At 40.8% G+C, this 20,546-nt stretch overlaps 1 protein-coding gene and 1 non-coding gene across 2 annotated transcripts in view; one reads left to right on the top strand and one right to left on the bottom strand.

The window, feature by feature from the left end:
- The window catches only part of nup188 (nucleoporin 188), a 171,828-nt gene that overhangs the window by 84,165 nt on the left and 67,117 nt on the right, over positions 1 to 20,546 (bottom strand). Inside the window, 5 exon segments of the mRNA XM_069886944.1 lie at positions 403 to 529; positions 2,561 to 2,680; positions 15,657 to 15,722; positions 16,902 to 16,991; positions 19,827 to 20,027. Coding sequence (XP_069743045.1) covers positions 403 to 529; positions 2,561 to 2,680; positions 15,657 to 15,722; positions 16,902 to 16,991; positions 19,827 to 20,027 — 604 coding nt within the window.
- Positions 18,664 to 18,767, top strand: LOC138752138 (U6 spliceosomal RNA). Its single transcript, XR_011350405.1, has one exon. It is a non-coding gene; the product is annotated as a U6 spliceosomal RNA (small nuclear RNA).

Raw genomic sequence — 20,546 nt, 5'->3', positions numbered from 1 at the left:
CCTGATTTGTAAAAATATTCTCGTATAGTGCACACGTGCATAGAAAGGCACGTGGGGAGGTGAGTAGTTTGTAAAAATGTATACAACATGCACCTTAGATAAATGAAAATACAGTATTCTTTTGTACCCAAAAGATGCATCCCAAATATCAGATTATCCAACAATAATTATACATTCATTTTACATGTGCCTTTAATTTTAATAAATTAGATTTATTATGTTCGAGAATTGTACTAGGATTCGAGACCATCAATCCCCAGTGAGATGATGCCATCTTACACCAGCGTTGAGCTGATTTTGCTTTCACAATGGACACTTTAAAGGCCGATTGGCCGTTAATTCCTGGGGTCACTTGCAAGTGTGAAAGAGGCTTTGTATGTTCCAAGATTCTCTGAAACTTACCAAGGGGATACAGAAGTTTTGGTGTTTGCCTTCTCCACTGGGTTTCATCCTCATGTGAAAATACATCATTTGGTTTGTGCTTGTACAGCTCGGTGTAACATGACATTTTGTCCAAAAAGCTGTAAACCTTCAACAGAACACAAAAATGAGAATGAACTCGACAAGAATGTTTTGCTGTAATAATAGATTTCAAATGTAATGTAAAAATAGAAGCTGGATAAGAATCTGAAAGGAAAGAATGTGCAAAACTAAAGAGGTCAGAAGACTGCGTCAGCTGGATTGCCTTTATATTCAAGACGACGCTGATGGACCAAATGGCCTTCTTTCGTTTACCTTTGATCTCTTGAAGAAACTGAAGGTTAGTTATCAATATTCTGCATAATTTAAAACTACACAATAAACATTTCATTTAATCTTTTCATGTACATTTGGTGTTAGAGGCAGCACAGTTAGTGTAATGGTTAGTGCAACCGTGTCTGCCTGTCCCGCATCGGACTTGTCAGCCACAAACGAGCCTGCAGCTGACGTGGACATTAACCCTCCATAAATCTTCGTCCGCGAAGCCAAGCCAAAGAAAAAAGAAGAAAAGTGCAACACTGTTATGCTAGTAATTGGGTCAGGGGTTTGAATCACACATGTCTGTAAGGAGTTTATACATTCCCCCTGTACCTGCGTGGGATTTCCCTGGGGGCCCTGGTTTCCTCCCACCCTCCAAAACGTACCGAGGGTGTAATTAGGCAGCACAAGCTTGTGGGCCAAAAGGGCCGGTTACTGTGCTACATGTCTAAATTTTTTTAAATTTCAAATTTCCACATACTGCAAGAACATAAAACCATAATTTGTTACTGGATTGAGTCATCTGATTATTTTTGAATTCTTCTTTGGCTTGGCTTCGTGGACGAAGATTTATAGAGGGGGTAATGTCCACGTCAGCTGCAGGCTCGTTTGTGGCTGACAAGTCCGATGCGGGACAGGCAGACATGGTTGCAGCGGTTGCAGGGGAAAATTGGTGGGTTGGGGTTGGATGTTGGGTTTTTCCTCCTTTGTCTTTTGTCAGTGAGGTGGGCTCTGCGGTAAAGGCAATATTCTACTTCATTTCTCAGGAGTTACCCCTATTTTTCTCATTTCTCTTATATTCAGAAATGTATCACTCTTTTTCAAATGACCAAGTTTCACAAATGTTTCACTATCTTAGTATAGTGTATAAATTATTTCTGGTATCATCTCATCAAGGACCTCCTATAATTGGAGTAAGATATATTTGTTCCTGTTTAGGAATCCCTCTTGAATTCTCCCAACTGATCCCACAATGTCTGTGCTAGTCTTTGTTATTTGAAAGAAAAAAGATAGCCACGGAAGCTGTTAATTTTTGTTTTTGTTTCTTGCCAGTTTATCCTCATTCTTTCTTCCTTCATCAAATCATTGATTTTCATTTATAGTACACTATTATGCTACCAATCTAATATTCCAAAAATAATCTCAATCCTAAAAGCACCCTGTTATTATGAATTATTTCTTTAAATACTTCTCATTGTTTATCCACCTTTGTGCTTTGTCATGCAGTTACCTCATTAACTACAGCTAACTTGCCTCTCATAGGTCTCTTTTGACTAGATGATTGTTCGACATCACTTTGAAAGTCAACATAAAATGGTCATTTTTTCTCACAACCCCATTTACAAAATTATGCATTAATTCTCGCAGGGATCTAAAATAATTGTCTCCCTTGTTGGTTCCTCAACATATTAATCAAGAAAGCCATCTAGTATACAGCATACAAATTTGCCTTGCAACTTATAATCATAAATTGATTTCCCCAATAAGATCAAAATACCCCATGATTACTACATTATTTCTTCCACAATCATTTCTAATTTCCTCATTTCTGAGACTTCAGTATTACAACTATAGTGACCTATGAACCAATTTTCCAGCCCTTTGCTGTTCTTTAACTGCACTCAAACTGATACTATATCATAATCTGATGAGCCAAGATAGCTTCTTATTATCATTTATTTATAGTTCTACTCCACCTTTCCCTTTTTGCATGTCGTTCCTAAATATATTACAATTACCTGCTGTATTTAGTAAGAGCACTTCATTAGAATTGGAACCTTGCATGCATTTTTTGGGGAATCTCTTTTTAAAATATCAGTACCTTTCTAGCTGTGCTTTTGTCAGATATAAGCCCTGACAGCAGCTGAAGCAGTGGAGCCATAGATTGTGGGAACATTCCACAATTGTTGTCCAACAGAACAGCAAGACCTGTTGTGGGTTCCTTAAAAAAATACACAAGGAGAATCAGAATTGACATAAAATGAACATCTATTTTAAAAAGTACCATTCATTAGTTTACCCTTTATATCCTCTCACAGCAAGCAAGTTTGATTCCACAAACAACTGCATGATCTGAACATTTAAAATCTAACTCATGAAATAAAAGGAATAAGGTGACGATGATGAGTTTATTGTTATACACATCATAGAATGTGCATATGCATCAAAATTCTTACTTTCTGCAGAAGAACAGATATTTGTGACATGTAACAACTGTGTCACAGTGTGAAATGAAGAACAAGGAAATGATCAGACGTGGTCGAGTCAAAGTTCAGTAAAAGTCGTTTTACTCAGTCACACGCAGCTTTTTAAAACCCTATGCGTTCCAAATGATGTCATTACATCGAGACGTCATAACATCACTCGGAACCTGCCAAGCTGGTTCGATTAAGCCTACGGTGAGCCGCTACATGGCTCCCACCCCCCGTCCCCTCACCGACAACCGGAGTTAGGAGGCTAAACCTCTGGTACCATTACTGTTCTTCATTTTTGGGCGGTCGTGGCAAGGACCAATCAAGGTTGAGATGAGCAGGCTTTAGTCAATCAATCGTATATGTCTCTGGATGCCACCCAATGTCCAGTACACAAGTTATATGTTTGTTTCGTAGTACTCTGTGAAGAGGCCCTCATAAGGCCTCTGTAAGGGTGGCCCGTGTGCTCCTCCACACTGTTAGGTCTGCTTTGTTCATGAATGAGTGAGACAAACACCAGACTGAGTCGAAATCAGGGTTCTTTGTTCTTTATTACCGGATTGTAACACTTGCAACTAACAATGTTAGTTGGAGAATGCATTCTGCCGTTATCAGCAAAATGGTGATTTTTTTATACCCTTGGATACGTGCTTAGAACATCATCATATCATTACTTGTCCAATGACTAAAACTGTTGCTATCCTTTCCCTGCTAGCTTCCTGCCTCTCAATCCATCAATGTCTCTCTTATCTTGTAAGTACAAGGATGCATTCACATCTTGTTACAGCCCTGCACAGGGTAACTCCTTACACATTCCCATCTCATGATGTTTTACCTTACAACACACAAACACAAACTTACAGTCCCAGAGTTCCTTTGGCTGAAGGGAGTCATTGTCCCATCCCTGGATGTGGGAACTGGGATCAATGTTCCAAACCGCTCCCACAGCTGCCTAAGACTTCAATCAGTAGCACCTCCTAACCACGTGCTGCGGGCACGAACTCCCCAGGTATAATGTGCGGGGCTCCATAAACCAACGCAGCTGATAAGGAGATGAGATCTTCCTTGGATGCTGTTCTTATTCCCAGGAGGATCCAGGGCAGCTCATCCACCCAATCAGGACCCTGGAGGAGGGCCATCTGTGCAGCCTTCATGTGCCTATGGAATCGGTCCATCAGGCCATTCAACTGTGGGTGATAGGCTATTATGAAATGGAGCTGCATTCCCAGCAGTCACAACAAAATGTCCAAGAGTGCGGGGGTAAACTGTGGGCCTCTGTCAGAGGTGACGTGAGTGGGTAGGTCAAAGAAAGATACTCAGGCAGAAATAAAAGCTCTGGCGCATGAATCAGTCAATGAGTCCATCATAGGAACCGCCTCCAGCCACCTAGTGAATCTGTTGATGACCATTAACAAGTATCTAGACCCTCGTGACACCGAAGCGGGCCAACAACGTTGAAATGAACATGGTTGAATCTGCATTGCAATGGCTTCGCATGCCTTTGCACTTTTGCAGAATGGCAGTCCGTGCATATCTTTGCCCAGCACATGATCTGCTTTTTGAGTCCATGCCATACAAACTTATTGGGTATCAGGCAGACCATTGCTCGAATGGAGGGGTGGAAGAGTCCGTGAATGGCAAAGAAAATGCAACATCTCCATGCAGCAGGGACAATAGGCCAAGGCTGACCTGTGGAAAGGTCACACAAGAGAGTGGTAACTTGTGGCTTAAAGGCTACATCCTTGAGTTGCAGACTCATGACAGCAATTCTATAAAGCCGGGAGTTCATCGTCCTGGTGCTGAGCGCCATGTAGTCTACACCCGGAGAGAGGGCAAGTACTGCTCGAACGAAGGAGCGGGACAGGGAATCAGCCACCACAGTACTCTTATCGGAGATATGTTTAATCCTGGTTGAAAACTCAGATACATAAGATAGGTGGTGTGGCTGGCAGGCTGACTAGGGATTTGATGCCTTCGTGAAGGCAAACATTAGTGGTTTGTGGTCATTAAAAACCGTGAAGTCCCTGCCTTCCAAAATATAAGGAAAGTGTCTGACCGCTAGGTACTGCACCAGCAGTCCCCTATCGAATGTGCTATATTTTGTTTCCAGAGGGCGGAGGTAGCTACTAAAAAATGCTAGAGGCTTTCAATATCCATTGGTGTACTGTTCCATGACTCCGTCTACTGCCGCGTCAGATGTGTCTATTGACAAGGCGGCTGGGGCATCCATTTGTGGATGAACAAGCAATGTTGCCTTCACTAGGGCATCTTTGGTCTGCTGGAATGCTAGCTCGTCTCCTTTGTCCACTCGAGTTCTTTGGCACTGCTGGACACAAAGTCGAAGAGGGGTATGAGCTACAGAGGGTAGAAAGTGGCAATAGAAATTCACCATCCCCACAAATTCCAGGAGTCTTTTGATCATATCGGGCCTTGAAAGTTTGAGGATGGCTTCCACCTTGCTAGGATATAGGACAACACCCTGGTGATCTGATGTCCCAAGAACTCGATAAAGGACTGCCCGAATTTGCATTTGGCAGCGTTCACAGTTAGCCCAAGCTTTTTTTACATTTTATATAATTGTTTGTATCATTACAGGAAAAAAATGAATAAAACATTAATCAAATATCCAGAGCCAATGATACAAAAAAACTTTTAGATTTTTCTCCCCATCCCCCCTCCCACCCAAAAGAAAAGAAACACCTATCATTTAATACACAACAATATTAGCATATACAATCATTAATTGTTATTAAAAATTATGAATGAATTAATTAAGAGGCATGGATAAGATAGAAGAAGTGGACGGAAAATTATCCATAAACTTAACCCGAACTCTTGTAGGCAGCGGCAGAGCAAATTGCTGCAGGTGCTCTTTGTGGGGGTGGCTGGTGACGAGTATGTCATCCAAGTATACGAAAAGGAAGTCATGCCATGCCCCACTGTGTCTATTAGTCGCTGGAATGTTTGTGCAGCATTTTTGAGCCCAAAGGGCATTCTTAAAAATTCGAAGAGGCCGAACAGTGTTATGATGGCGGTCTCGGGCACATCCTCTAGGTACCCACGCACCAAGTCAATTTTAGAAAATATCCTTGCCCCATAAAGATTAGCTGTAAAGTCCTGAATAAGGGGCATAGGGTAGCAGTCTGCAGTGGTAGGGTCATTGAGATGCCTATAATCCCTGCAAGATCTGCAACCTCCTGTGGCTTTGGAAGCCCATGAGCTATCAGACCTGCATATGATTCCAAGTTCCTCCCTTTTGTGGAACTCTTGTTTTGCAAGTCACAACTTGTCAGGCAGCAGGCATCGGGCTCGGCCGTGCAGAGGAGGTCCTTGGGTGAAGATGTGGTGTGCGACATCATGATTGGGTGTGGCAGTGGAGAAGGACAATGTCTGGAAGCTCCTCAAGAAGTTTGGCAAATTCATTGTTCAAGTTGTTCAACGGTGTCTGTCATGATAATGAATATGTATGAGATGTACCGGAAGTCACGTGGTATGAGAGAGAGATAAGAGCACCAGCAGGAGAACAAAGGAAACTGGAGAATAAAGACTCTGAGAAGTTTACCTGATAAAACTTGTGTTCGATGTTTTATTAACTTCACATTTCGGGCCACAATGTGACATTGGCGACGAGGATGAAAGAAGCTTGAAGAAAATTAAAGACTAAAGAAGATTACAGAGGATTACAGAGAACTTCAAGGTGATAAGAATTTTCTCTTTGACTCAGTACTTTTCGGGTTGGAATATTTCCTCATGGCTGGGGCAGACGGTGACTTTCTAACACATAGTGGAATTGCTCATTTTGACCCAACGGGTGATGCAAGCACTGTAAGTGTGAAGTGGAAGGGATGCCTGGAAGAATTTGAATCCTACGCCGACAGTAGTGGCCTATTTCTAGATACCGGTACGGTTGAACAAAAAGCGCAGAGAAGGGCGTTACTTCTTTTCACTGCGGGACCCGCAGTTCGGGAAACATTTAAGACACTTTTGAATACTGGAAGAAAGGAAGAGTACCGGAAAGCGGTAGATGCATTAAATGCACACTATGTAGTGACACCGAATGCTACATTTCAACGCCATTTGTTTCGGAGAACGAGACAAGAAGATGGCCAGACAATTGCTCAGTACGTGACGAGACTACGCCAGCTAGCTGTTGGATGCAATTACATGCCAGCTGATTTGGACAACCAATTATTGGATCAAGTTGTACAGCACTGTAGATCAGATAAACTCAGAAGACGTCTACTGGAAAGAGGGAGTGAGTTGGAACTCACCGATGCTTTAGCCATTGCTGCTGCATTAGAGGCTGTTGAAGGGCAATTTCATACCATGACCCTGAAAGACAACTCAAGCCAGCAAATTAAGAGGCTCTCACATCGCCATAACCAGCCAAGATATACTTCGACACAGGACGTGGAGTGTTATCGATGTGGAAACCGAGGTCACTTTGGAAAAGACCCATATTGCCCGGCCAAAGGCAAAGTTTGCAGAAAGTGTGGAGGTAAGGACCACTTTGCAAAGAAGTGCAAAAGCAAGTCCAATGCAGACCAGAAGAGGAAGAGTACAACTTCCAAAGGCAAAGCCTGGGGGAAAGGAAAGTATCCTGGAAAGAAAGATACCATTCGCCAGATAGACGGTGATGATGATGATACCCAGGAGGGACAGAGTTGTTACCAATTTACGTTGAATGATGTACGTCATGAGAAGGTCCCAGTGATCATTGGTGGAGTGACAGTGCAGGTCATTGTAGACTCAGGCAGTGACAGTAATGTGATTGATCGACATTTATGGGAGAAGTTGAAAAGGAAAAAGATCATCTGTACCTCAAAGAAATGTTCCAAGAAACTGTATCCATACACAGAAACCAAGCCATTGCAGACCATTGGATGTTTTACTGCAACTGTTGAAGCTGAAGATAAGTACACCGAAGCAGAGTTTATGGTCATAGAAGAGAGGGGAGAACCATTGCTGAGTAGAAGCACAGCGCAAGACCTGGCAATACTTCATATTGGAGCTTGTGTCAATTCAATTCAGTCATACGAGGATATGAAGCAAGAATTCCCCGCAGTCTTCCAAGGAGTAGGAAAGCTGAAAGGTCGACAATTGAAGCTAGCGGTAGATGAAACGGTCAAACCCAAGGCACAACCAATGCGCCGAACTCCGTTTGGACTTCGTGGGAAAGTCGAAGCCAAAATTAAAGAATTGATCGAACAAGACATTATTGAACCGGTGGAACATTCGACACAATGGGTCAATCCCGTAGTGATTGTGCTCAAACCAAAGGGTGACATAAGACTATGTGTTGACATGAGAATGGCCAATGAAGCTATAATTAGAGAACAACACCCTATACCAACAGTGGAGGAAATACTTCAAGAACTAACTACCAGCAAGGTATTCTCAAAAATTGATCTGAAATGGGGCTATCATCAATTAGAGCTGGATCCAGGTTCCCGAGATGTAACAACATTTGTGACTCACTGTGGATTGTATTGTTACAAGAGACTATCATTTGGAATTAATGCAGCTTCGGAGATCTACCAGTATGAAATCCATCGAGTGATTCAAGGCATTCCTGGAGTTGCCAACATTTCTGACGACATCATAGTCCATGCACCAATGAAGGAAGAGCATGACAAACGGTTGAGGCGTGTACTATCTAGACTACAGGAGGCAGGCCTTACCGTGAATGGAAACAAGTGCCAGTTCGGTGTGTCAGAAATGGACTTCATGGGACACAGACTTACACGGGAAGGACTAAACCCTGCAGAGGCCAAGGTGAAAGCTATTGCAGAGGCACGTGCACCTCAGAATGCAACAGAGGTGAGGAGTTTCCTGGGATTGGTCAATTTTTGTGCAAAGTTCATTCCTAATTTCGCTACAGTGGCAGAAACACTAAGGAAACTAACCAGGAAAGGTGTAGCATTTCATTTTGGATCTGAGCAGAAGAAAGCGTTCACAGCGCTGAAGCAAAGCCTGACAGATGCACAAACTCTTGGATATTACGATCCGGCGGCATCAACCAAAGTCATAGCGGATGCCAGCCTGGTTGGTTTAGGAGCCGTGTTGGTCCAGATGCATGATGGAGGACCAAGAATCATTGCCTATGCCAGCAGATCGTTATCAAATGTGGAAAGAAGATACTCTCAGACAGAGAAAGAAGCACTCGGACTTGTATGAGCCTGTGAGAGGTTCCATGCATATTTATACGGCATTGAATTTGAACTCATCACAGATCATAAGCCATTGGAGGTGATCTATGCACCTAGATCCAAACCATGTGCCAGAATAGAGAGATGGGTACTCAGACTACAACCCTACAAATATAAAGTAATCCACATTGCAGGGAAAACAAACATTGCAGATCCGCTGTCTAGATTGGTGAAGGATGGTGGTCCACAATCCAAGTCAGAATTGGGAACAGAAACAGAGAGCTTTGTACGCTTCGTAGCTATTCAGGCGACACCGAAAGCTGTGACTACGAAGGAAGTCGAGAGAGAATCCGAACGTGATCCAGAACTCAGGGAAGTAAGAGAATGCATACAGAGTGGACAATGGGACAAGTGTACTCACAAGGCTTACATTCCCATTAGAGACGAACTTTGTTGCATCGGACAGTGTGTATTAAGAGGTTGCAGATTGGTGATACCGCAAAGATTGAGACCGAAGATCGTATCCTTAGCGCATGAAGGACACCTAGGTATTGTTGGTACCAAGCAAAACCTCAGGACCAAGGTATGGTGGCCAGGTTGTGATAAAGACGCAGAGAAATTTGTTAAAACTTGTCACGGATGTCAAATCACAAGTAGGAGTAATCCGCCAGAACCGATCCGGAGTACGCAACTCCCGACAGGACCATGGATCGACATAACTGTTGAGTTTCTTGGACCTTTACCGACGGGTGAATCAATTATGGTAGTGATAGATTACTACAGCAGAATCTATGAGTACGTGGTGTTGAAGTCCACAACCACTGAAAAAACAATACAAGCATTAGCAGAGATATTCACAAGATATGGATTACCTGTTACATTATACTCTGACAATGGTCCACAATTCATTTCAGAGACATTTGCGGAATACGTGAGGACCACAGGTATCCACCATCATAAAGTAACTCCGAAATGGCCGCAAGCCAACGGAGAAGTAGAGAGACAAAATCAGTCCATTGAAAAACGATTGAGGATTGCACACGCAGAAGGACAAAATTGGCGAGAAGCATTGCTATCTTATGTGGCTGTCTATCGAGCAACGCCTCATACAACCACCGGAAAAAGTCCCGCAGAAGCATTTTTTGGGAGAAAAATCCGCACAAAAATGCCAGAAATAAAGGAAATCCGAGACGACCAGGAGATGAGGGACCACGATGCTGAAAAGAAAGGTGCAGCAAAGCTGTACACAGATTCGAAACGTGGAGCCAAGTACTCAGACATCATGCCAGGAGATAATGTTCTAGTGAGGCATGAAACTGGTGGTAAGCTAGACACACCTTATTACCATCAACCCTATACTGTCGTATCCAGAAGTGGCAGTATGGTGACAGTCAAGTCTCTGACTGGAGTCCTGTATAAAAGAAATGTATCAGGGGTGTAAAAAGGTACCAGTCCAGAGATACATCGAGCGAAGAGGTTGAAAGGCCAATATGAGATGCTGAAACTGAGAGACCTGATGATGTTCCAGAGGCAGTTACCAGCACTCCTGATGAAGTGACTAGAGCGCCAGAAACACCCGAAGCCGTGGCGAGCAGTATTTCCGACGCTAAGAGTGAACAACCGAGAAGCGACGACAATATCGCAGGCAGGCCGAAACGAAACCGGAAAGCGCCCAAACAATACGAAGACTTTGTGCCATAGTTTTAATAAGAACTTTGGGACAGTATTTTAATCTTATATCATAAAGTGCATGTATGAGTGCTGTAGGAAGTAAATTTTATGTAGTTGAGTTATAGTATTACCATTAGTTACGATGTTTGTAGGTTTCCAAGGGATATTGGTAGGTGAAGGTAAAGTTTATTTCTGATTAAAGGAGGGATGTCATGATAATGAATATATATGAGATGTACCGGAAGTCACGTGGTATGAGAGAGAGATAAGAGCACAAGCAGGAGAACAAAGGAAAATGGAGAATAAAGACTCTGAGAAGTTTACCTGATAAAACTTGTGTTCGATGTTTTATTAACTTCACATTTCGGGCCACAAATGTGACAGTGTCTAGGTGCGGAGCGGGTAGTTTGGCTTTCCAAGGCAGAGAGTCTGGAACATTGTAGTGTTCACCAAGTGGCGCCCTTTTAAGTCCACTATCAGTGAGTGGGATCTGAGGAAGTCGGAACCCAGCAATGGCCGGGACACAAAAGCAAGAATGAACTTCCATGTGAACTTATTGTTACCAAATTTCAGGGGTATAGTTCATGTACCATAGTGCCCGACTCACACTCCTTGTATAGGTGTCAAAGCCTGAAGGAGGAAGGACATTAACATACAGACCTGGGTCGACTAGAAATTTGTGCTGGGAGAGTTCATCCCAAACTTAGGATGTTACAGTGGCAGCTGCCGTATCCAGAAACAACTGGCCATGGCGTTTTCCAGGAAAAGTGCAAGGGGGTCGGCAATAGCGAGCTGCAGAACCCCAGTGTTGATGGTAAAAATCATGCTTGTCCTGTACTTGTGGAGTCTGAGCCTTTGGATGTGACGCAGCACTAATTTCCTTGCACCTCGCTGTTTCGTGCACCACAAAATGTCTGCACAGGAAGCCACTCTTTGAGGGCGATCAAAGTCCTCGTCAACCAACATGAGGCAAATGTCTTCTGAAATATGCTCTAAAAAGAACTGCTCGAAGAGCAAGCAAAGCCTATGGCCGTCTGCCAGCGCCAACATGTTGTTCATTGACTCTGAAGAGGTGCGGTCCCCCAGTCCATCTACATGGAGGAGCCGTGCAGAAGCTCACTCGCATCATGAGATACTGTAAATTAAGAGAAGGAGGGCTTTTAGGGCTTCATACTTGCCGAGAGCTGGTGGGTCCCAAAGGACCCTCGACCGGCCGCGTCCTTGTTGAGGGTGCTTACCATATATTTGCGTCCACTTCTATCTTGTGAATGTGGAACTGCGCCTCAGCCTGCCCAAACTAAACTTCAGATTGAGTGGTCCAAAAGACGGGCAGTTTGAGCGTGGTCCATGTTGGGTCCAAATTCCGTTTGGCCCCACAGGGGTCATCAATGTAGCAACTGAGTCACAGTGCGAAACGAAGAACGAGAAAATAATCATAGTCGAGTCAAAGTTCAGTAAAGTCACTTATGCAAACAGTCACACGTAGCTTTTAAAACCCACGTGTTCCAAATGACATAATCTCATTCTGATGTCATGACATCACTCAGAATCTCCCGAGCTGATTCGATTAAGCCTCTGGTGAACCGCTACAAAGGGAAATTATAATAGTAAATTGATTGAATTAAATTAAAACAGACAATAAATACCTAAGATAGAAATATAGTAATCCTAGTGCAAAAGTAAATGACTTGCAATAGTGCATGATTAGTGCATCAAGGGGAGGATCAAATCTGATAATTGTTGGAAAGAAACTGTTCTTGAACCTGGAGGTGCCAGTTGCCAAGTTTCTGTACCTTCTGCCTGGAGGTAGCAGTGAGAAGAGGTTGTACCTTCTGTTGCCTGCATTCCTAGGCAGTTGAATTCCCAAACCAAGCTGTGATGCAATTAGCCAGTATACTTTCCACAGAGCATCTGTAGAAGTTTGATAAGAGCATCCAAAAAATGCCAGATTTCCGACTCCTTAAAAAGTTGCCTCAAATGTGCTGGGTCCAGGGAAGGTATTCTGATTATCTTGACCATCTCCTATCAAAACTGACAGGTGCATGGCCCCTTGGCCTCTCCTCACTAAAATCAACAAATAGCTTCTTGGTCTTGGTGAGATTGAGAGCAAGACTGTTTTTCTGGCACCACCCAATCAGGTTCCCGATCTCCATCCTGAACTCTGACTTATCGAATCCAGTTATTTGGCCAACAATTGGTCATGTCATTAGGGAATTGGTAGATAGAAATGGAGCTGAAGTTAGCTACGCAGTCATGGGGTGTAAAAGGAATAGAGTGGGAGTAATAATATTGGAGATGATGACTAGTTAAAATTGAAATGTTTTCAGCATGCATCTTTTCTGACAATGTTTGGGGATAAAGTTTGAATGTACTTAAAGATACTTAAAAAAATTAGAAAGAAAGTAGAGTAAATTTAAAATACCTAATTTCCACTACATTTTCAGAATATAAAAATAATTTAATTTTTTAGACCTCACTTGAGAATGGGCCATCAGCTAAGGTATGATGAGAAGATGCACTCAAGCCAACAGAATATCTTTCATTATAAGCAAGTGCTATTTACATTAATTTTAAAAATTATTCTATCTCAACAGGCTACAAACTACAAGTATGCGTTGTTCAGGCAACATCTGACTCCATATACATCCATCGTCCCATAATGTTATAATAGAGTTCAGAAATCCCAATTGCAGAACAGGGTGTAGCGAATATAACCGGACATGTGCAACAACTTCCCGTATGCAACATATGTAGCTCGTCTTTTGTATACAAAGGCTTATGTATGTAGGCTTTGTACTATATCATGGCTCTCAAACTCAACAAAACCAGTGCTCATGATAGCAGCAGCAAGAGGCAAAGGAGAAGTATTGATTTGGAAGTGAAACAAAAGGTTATTAAACAACACAAAGGTGGAAAAACAGTGAATGCTATTGCTCCCGATTTAGGCACGCCGCACTTGACAATCACAACGGTCCTCAAAAACAAAGAAAAAATTCTCTAAGCTATTAAAGGATTGGCTCCACTGTTAACGAAAATGCAAGAGGGACCTATATCAGATATGGAGACATTGCTAATGACGTGGATTGAGGACCAAACAAAAAAATCAGGTCCCTCTCAGCACGTTGACGATCACTGCTAAGGCAAGAAGCTTTTTCCAGATGCTTTAAAAAAAAATAGCAGGACTAGACTATGATAGAGTTTAGTGCTAGCTCTGGGTGGTTCACGCACTTTATACAACATTTTTCCGCTGCATTGCGTGAAAGTGTGTGGTGAGTCTGCTAATGCTCAAGAAGGATTTGTTGAAACCTTAGATAAACTAATTGTAGAGGGAGGCTATTTGCCCCAGCAATATTTTTTTAATATGGACGAAACCAGCTTATTCTGGAAGCAAATGCTTGAAAGGACCTTCATCCATAATCAATGCCAGACTTTAAGGCCTTTAAAGACAGAGTGACAGTGTTGTTAGGAGGTAATGTTGCTGGGTACAGGTTAAAGCCATTTTTTATTTGGCATAGTGAAAACCCCAAGGCTTTCTAGAACATTAACAAATATAGCATACCAGTTTATTACAGGAGTAATAAAACATCCTGGATGGAACAAATATTGTTTCAGGATGCCCTTCTCAATTCCTATGCCACTGAAATGGAGGAGTTGTTTGGAAGAAGGCATGCCTTTCAGGATTTTGCTAATTGTAGACAATGCTCCAGGACATCCCCCTTACATTGGTGACCTCCTTCCCAACATCAAAGTGGCATTCCTCCCATAAAACATCACCTCTTAAATCCAGCCAATGGACAAAGGGGTTATTGCAGCTTTCAAGGCAGGCCTTTGCTCAGCCTGTTGTTGCAATGGATGACACTGGTAAGACACTGATGCAATTCTGGAAGGAGTACAACATTTTCCACTGCATAAAGAACCTTGCTTGGGCCTGGGATGATATGACCAAAGAATGCATGAATGGCATATGGAAAAAAATACTGAAGCAGTTTGTATGTGCATGACTTTAAGGAATTTGAGTAAGATTATGAGATTGCAAGGATTAACAGAGCTGTTGTCGACATGAACAACAACCTGAACCTAGACATAAATGATGAGGACATTGAAGAACTCCTATAGGTGGTTCCTGAGGAACTAACGAATGAAGAGTTGCTGGAGCTAGAACAAGAGCAAATAGTTAAAGACACAAGGGAAAAGGAAACTGCAGAAGAACAGGTGCAGAAGAGATGGGACTCAAACACTGAGCACTTTTCACTAATAGAGAGGAATGCTCATCCAGTGTTTGCTGCATATAAATTTATAAAGAAATGAAAAAGTAAACTAGGCAAACAACACTGGACATATTCCTGAAGAAACCAACACCTCCCCAAGAAGAGCCTCAGCCAGGTCTCTCAGTCATTACAGAGTGACAGTTCATCAATGGGGGTTATTCGACCTGAAACTTTTTTCCAGTGGAACATTATGAGGAAGTTGAGAACAATGATGTGGATAATCCTGATCCTCTTTGTTAAACTGATTAGGCTGAGAAAGTGTTTGCATAAAAGTTTAAAAAGTGAAAAAAAAATTAATTTAGCGCAAGTTCAGTATCCCATATAGTTTTGCTAAGTATATACAGTAATATGATGTTCACACAATGTCCACATCACACACCACCCAATTTCACAGAACATATTGTGGACGTTAAGCGGTGCATATCTGTACTAACAATTATTTCTATCATCCAATTAATACAAAAATAGTTTGCTATATAATCTGTGTAATTACTTCTAGTATGCCATTCTCAAAGTAGCTAAATGATATAATAGCAAAAAACTCCCCATCCAAAATTAGATAAATATTATTGCTATTTCCAGTGGGGTTATAATGTCTTCTTTTCTATATTCAGATAATCACAAACTGATATACTCACAGTATCCCAAAAAAGTTCAGCCAGATTAGGGGCTGCAAACACTTCACAAGATAAGTTAATCAAGTGCTGGAACAGAAAAAAAAAATTATGGAGAGTGCAATAAGCATGCATCGAGGCTTGACAATAAATTATACTGCCAAACTACATATAATATAAAGAACAGCAGAAAATTTTACTCTTGATGGAAAAATATCAGGATTTTGCAGCATGGACCTCAAATAAAAATCATCATAAAGGAGTTAAGAGAAACAAAGGACTAGAAAAGCCACTTTAGACCCTGAAATAGCACTGAAGACACACCAAGGGTGGAGAATCAAATTTGTAGAGGATTAGTTGAAACTCTATTACGGCAATTTGATCATAACCAAGTAGATTTTAAATGTGATGAAAGGTTCTCTCATCCGTTTGAGCACCGTCTTGATTACAAATAAGTCTAATCTAATTTTTCTAATCCTTAACCTGAGGAAGACTGAAGCAATTTTACCAATAACAGAAATAATATTATTCAAGAATACTTTGAAAAGTTTTTTTTTAAAAATATGCCCTTTGAAAAATTTTCAAAATGAGTCTTGACAATAATATGAAATTTATTTGGGTGTCACTTTGCTCATGCCAATGGAAAATAGAGAGGCAATTTTTTTCATGGTTAAAGTGTTAGATATCCATCTGGTTAGTTTTAAATTCTCTACTGGCAAGAGTTAACATCAGAGCAGGAGGATGGAGTATGCCAGAAGTTAACAGTAATGAGGCTCATAATTGATTTCTTAAAGGGTTTACATCAGCCATTGTCAAACTTTTGTTCGGCTATGCCACCCCCCCCCCCCACCCCTTAGGAATCTGCTCAAAATTTAGGGCCTCCTTCCATGTAAAGTAAAGTTTAATTTGTTGCTTCCATGCTTCTGTTCTACTGACTACTTAAGAACATTAAAAAAATTTAATGATTTCAGTTTGTACATCCCCCCTTAATGTGCTGTGGCCCCCAGGGGAGATCATAAAGAATGGCTGCTCTACACCTTAGTCATCCAAAAGACACAAGCAGTATCTGAATAGTTGCAGGATTAGTATAGTCAAGAGGTGGTTCCAAGTCATGATTTGACTCCAGCTGGTGTAATGACCAGGCTTAAAAAAAAGATTGGCAGTTAAGTAAATACAAAAGAAGTTTATTTTCAAAAGGAATTTAACTACTGCACTAGTAAAATGTTACTTTTAAATAGAAATGGTCAATACAATTGCAAAATTTAGTACCTGTTGATCTCCCAAGGTTTCTTCTTCAAAAGATGTTAAAACAAATGATAAAAGTCCATAGATGCACATTCGTGCAGTACTTGCTGTACACTGAAACACATATAAATACAATTCTGACACTGTACGTTGCATTTCAAGAAGTCAATGTCCTTTCATTCAAAAATCAAACTAATACAGGGAAAATAATGGCAGTGTAGATCTAATGTTAAACTTTTATGAAGTGATTATAATTACACAAAGCATTCTTCCACTATTTGAGAATTATTATTTTTGCTTTACAGAATAAAACAAGTCATGAGGCATGGGATTCATGGAAACTTGGCTGTGTGGATTAAAAATTGGCTTGCATGTAGAAAGCAGAGCATAGTGGTGGACAGAAAGAATTCTGCCTGGAGTTCAGTGACTAGTGGAGTTCCGCAGGGATCTGTTCTGGGAATCCTGCTCTTTGTGATTTTTATTCATGATCTTGGTGAAGCAGCAGAAGGATGGGTCAGTAAGTCTGCAGATGATACGATAGTTGGAAGAGTTGTGGATGGTGCTGAAGGTTGCCATAGATTACAAAAGGATAGAGACAAGATACAGAGTTTGGCAGAAAAGTGGCAGGTGAGGTGATTCATTTTAGAGGCTCTAACCAGAAGCCTGAGTGCAGGGTTATGGTTGGATACTTGACAGTGTGGAGGAACAGAGGGACCTTAGGCTCCAAATCCATACATCTCTCAAGGTTGCCGCAGAGGTCGACAGGAAATTTAAGAAGGCCTCTGGGATATTGAGCTTCATTAGTCAGGGGATTGAATTCAAGAGTCGAGAGATCATGTTGCAAATCTATGAATCTCTGTTCAGTTCTGGTCACTTCATTATTGGAAGGATATGGAAACTATGGAGAGGGTGCAGAGAATATTTACCAGGATTGGAAAATAAAACTTATGATGCAAAGTTAGCAGAGCTAGGACCTTTTTCTTTGGAGCAAAGAAGGATGAGAGGAGATTTAATAGAGAGGCACCTTTTTCCCAGGACAGGAATAGCAAACACCAGGGAGGAAGCTTTAAAGGAGAAATCAGGGGTAGGTTTTTTTTAATATAATCACAGAGAGTTGTGGGTGCCTGAAATGCCCTGCCAGAGGCATTTAAGAGACCCTTAGACAGGCACATAGATGAAATGAAAATAGAGTGTTATGAGAACAGTTTTTTGGGTCAGCAAAACATCAATGGCGAAAGGGCCTGTACTGTGCTGTAATATTCTATGTTCTAATATTTCAAATTCATTTAAAATGGATTAAATACTTGTGAAATGCCTTGTGGTATTTTTTTACATTTAAGTTGTAATACAAGCACAAGTTGTTACTGAAAAATTTGATTCAATGTTTTTCCTCAGAAACATATTCCAAAAGCATGTACTGGATCTTCACTTTGTTTAAATGCTCCAAACTGAGTCGGTCAGTTCTTTCTTGGTAGAGAAATGGCAGATTGAGTTTATCCAGTTAAGTGTGACATGTTGCACTTTGGCAAGTCTAATGTAAAGAGGAAAGTATTCTTTAAATGACAAGACCCTTAGGAACACTGATAAAAAGAGGGTTATTTGGATGCAAGCCTATAACTCCCTGTAAGAGCCAGCACAGGTTGACATGAGTTACAAAAAAATAGCAAGCTTGCCTTCATCACTTGGGATGTTGAGTATAAAAGATGGGAAGTCAGATTGCAATTGTATTAAAAAACCAATTAGGTACAGTTCTGGTTCATGCACTTCAAAAATGATGTGGAGACAACTGCTCACTTCGGTAGCACATATACCAAAATTGGAACGATAGAGAAGATTAACATGGCCCTGCAAAAGGATGATATGCAAATTCGTGAAGCGTTCCATATTTTTTTTTAAATAAGAAAAAAGGATGTGGAGACTTAGATGAAGATGCAAAGAAGATCACCAGCATATTGCCTGGATTAAAGAATGTTGTTAAGGAAAATTTGGACAAACAGATTTTTTTCTCTGGTGCATCAGAAGCTGAGGGAATGGATAGGGTAAAAAATCTATTCCCCACAGTGGAATTATAAATATTAGAGAGCATAGCTTGAAGATGAAAGGGTTTTTTTTCTCTACACAGTGCTTGGAAAACCTGACCAGAAGAAATAGTGTAAGCAGAGAGAACAGCAACATTGAAAAGGCATTTAGTCAGGCACATATACAAGCAGGGAATGGAGGGATATAGACAATGTGCAGCAGGTGTCTGATTTAAATGATCATAATGGTCAGCACAGACAAAGGATCGGTTGCTCTGCTGTACTATTCTAGTTACAGTATTTTTCTAAATCATTCTCTTTCAGAGGTTTATATATCAGAAAATTCTATTAAGATTATGCTTCAAAGAATGTGGTTGGACTCTATTTGCTCATATGCATGATACTGTGAAGATTAATTGTTCTTTGTAATAGTGGTATTATTTCATTGGAAATAATATTGCTATACACTGAGCGTTCATGGACTTCAGGTTTTGCTTCCCCACCTCCATTTCTTTTACAATTGCCACTACAAATATCACATGCTGCACAATAATATCTCACATCTATGAAGCTGTTATGAGAGTGATGCCATAATGATTCTCCCTCAGTTGAATAGCAAAATACAGGTGAGCAAATGAATCTACATACAGTTTTTGAGTTTACTTAGACAGATTTTTGGGGAGAATAGGAATTAGAGATTAGGGAACAGAAAATAATGGTTGCACCATGATGCAATAAATGCAGGAGCTGGCTTGAAAGGCCATGTACCCTTCTCTTTCTGACTTCTACTCGATCAACACTGGAATCAATAATTGTACAAGCCTCATAGAATCTTTGCATGCCAATATAAACACAAGATCATAATCCTCTAAACCAAGTGCTAGAAGTTTCCATAAACAATGATATTGTAACATCCTATCAGACTACTCACATTGTTTCCACCACTGCCAAGAGCCTTAAGCATCTGTGTCATGTACTGGAAAACATTCTGTTGTATAGCAATGCTCCCCAAGCGCCTGATTATATGACTTGATTCATCCAGGCATAAAGAATGACGCAGAAGAGCCCAGGACAGTAGCACTGGAGCATGGTGTGGTATGTCACCCAATGTCAACAGCAGCTTATCCATCTCCTGCAAGATTTATTTTTGATAGAAAATAATTTCATACTAATGGGAGTACAAAATTCTTCTCAAACATTACATTGACTTATTTCAATTAATACAGTGACCACAAAATATTATTTGTTAACTGAATTTGGTTAATATAAAACAAATAAAAATCATTCACAGCTAACTAGGTTTTAATCATTTTTCTTTACCAGTTCATCTGCAGCAAGTAAGAATTTTAATGCATATATACATTGTTCAAAGTGTAAAACAATAAGATCATGATCCTTAAATTTATTCTACTCTGTCTGTAATGTTCATTACACTTTTCAAAAAGACATTTTTCTTCATATTACATTGCCCATTACATGGAAAAGAAAGAAAATGTAAATCACTGTAATTCTCTGACAGATGAATGAAACAAACAGTGGATTTGTGGACACCCTCAAACATTATTTTTTGATTCCTTACAAGAGGTCTCAATCAGTCAAAACCATATTCAGTAAAAAAAAACCCTGCTATCTGAAATTCAAGCAACTGACA

This window comes from Narcine bancroftii, chromosome 1 (genome assembly GCF_036971445.1).
Source record: "Narcine bancroftii isolate sNarBan1 chromosome 1, sNarBan1.hap1, whole genome shotgun sequence".
In the NCBI taxonomy this organism is placed as follows: Eukaryota; Metazoa; Chordata; class Chondrichthyes; order Torpediniformes; family Narcinidae; genus Narcine; species Narcine bancroftii.
This window is presented reverse-complemented; position numbering and strand designations above follow the sequence as displayed.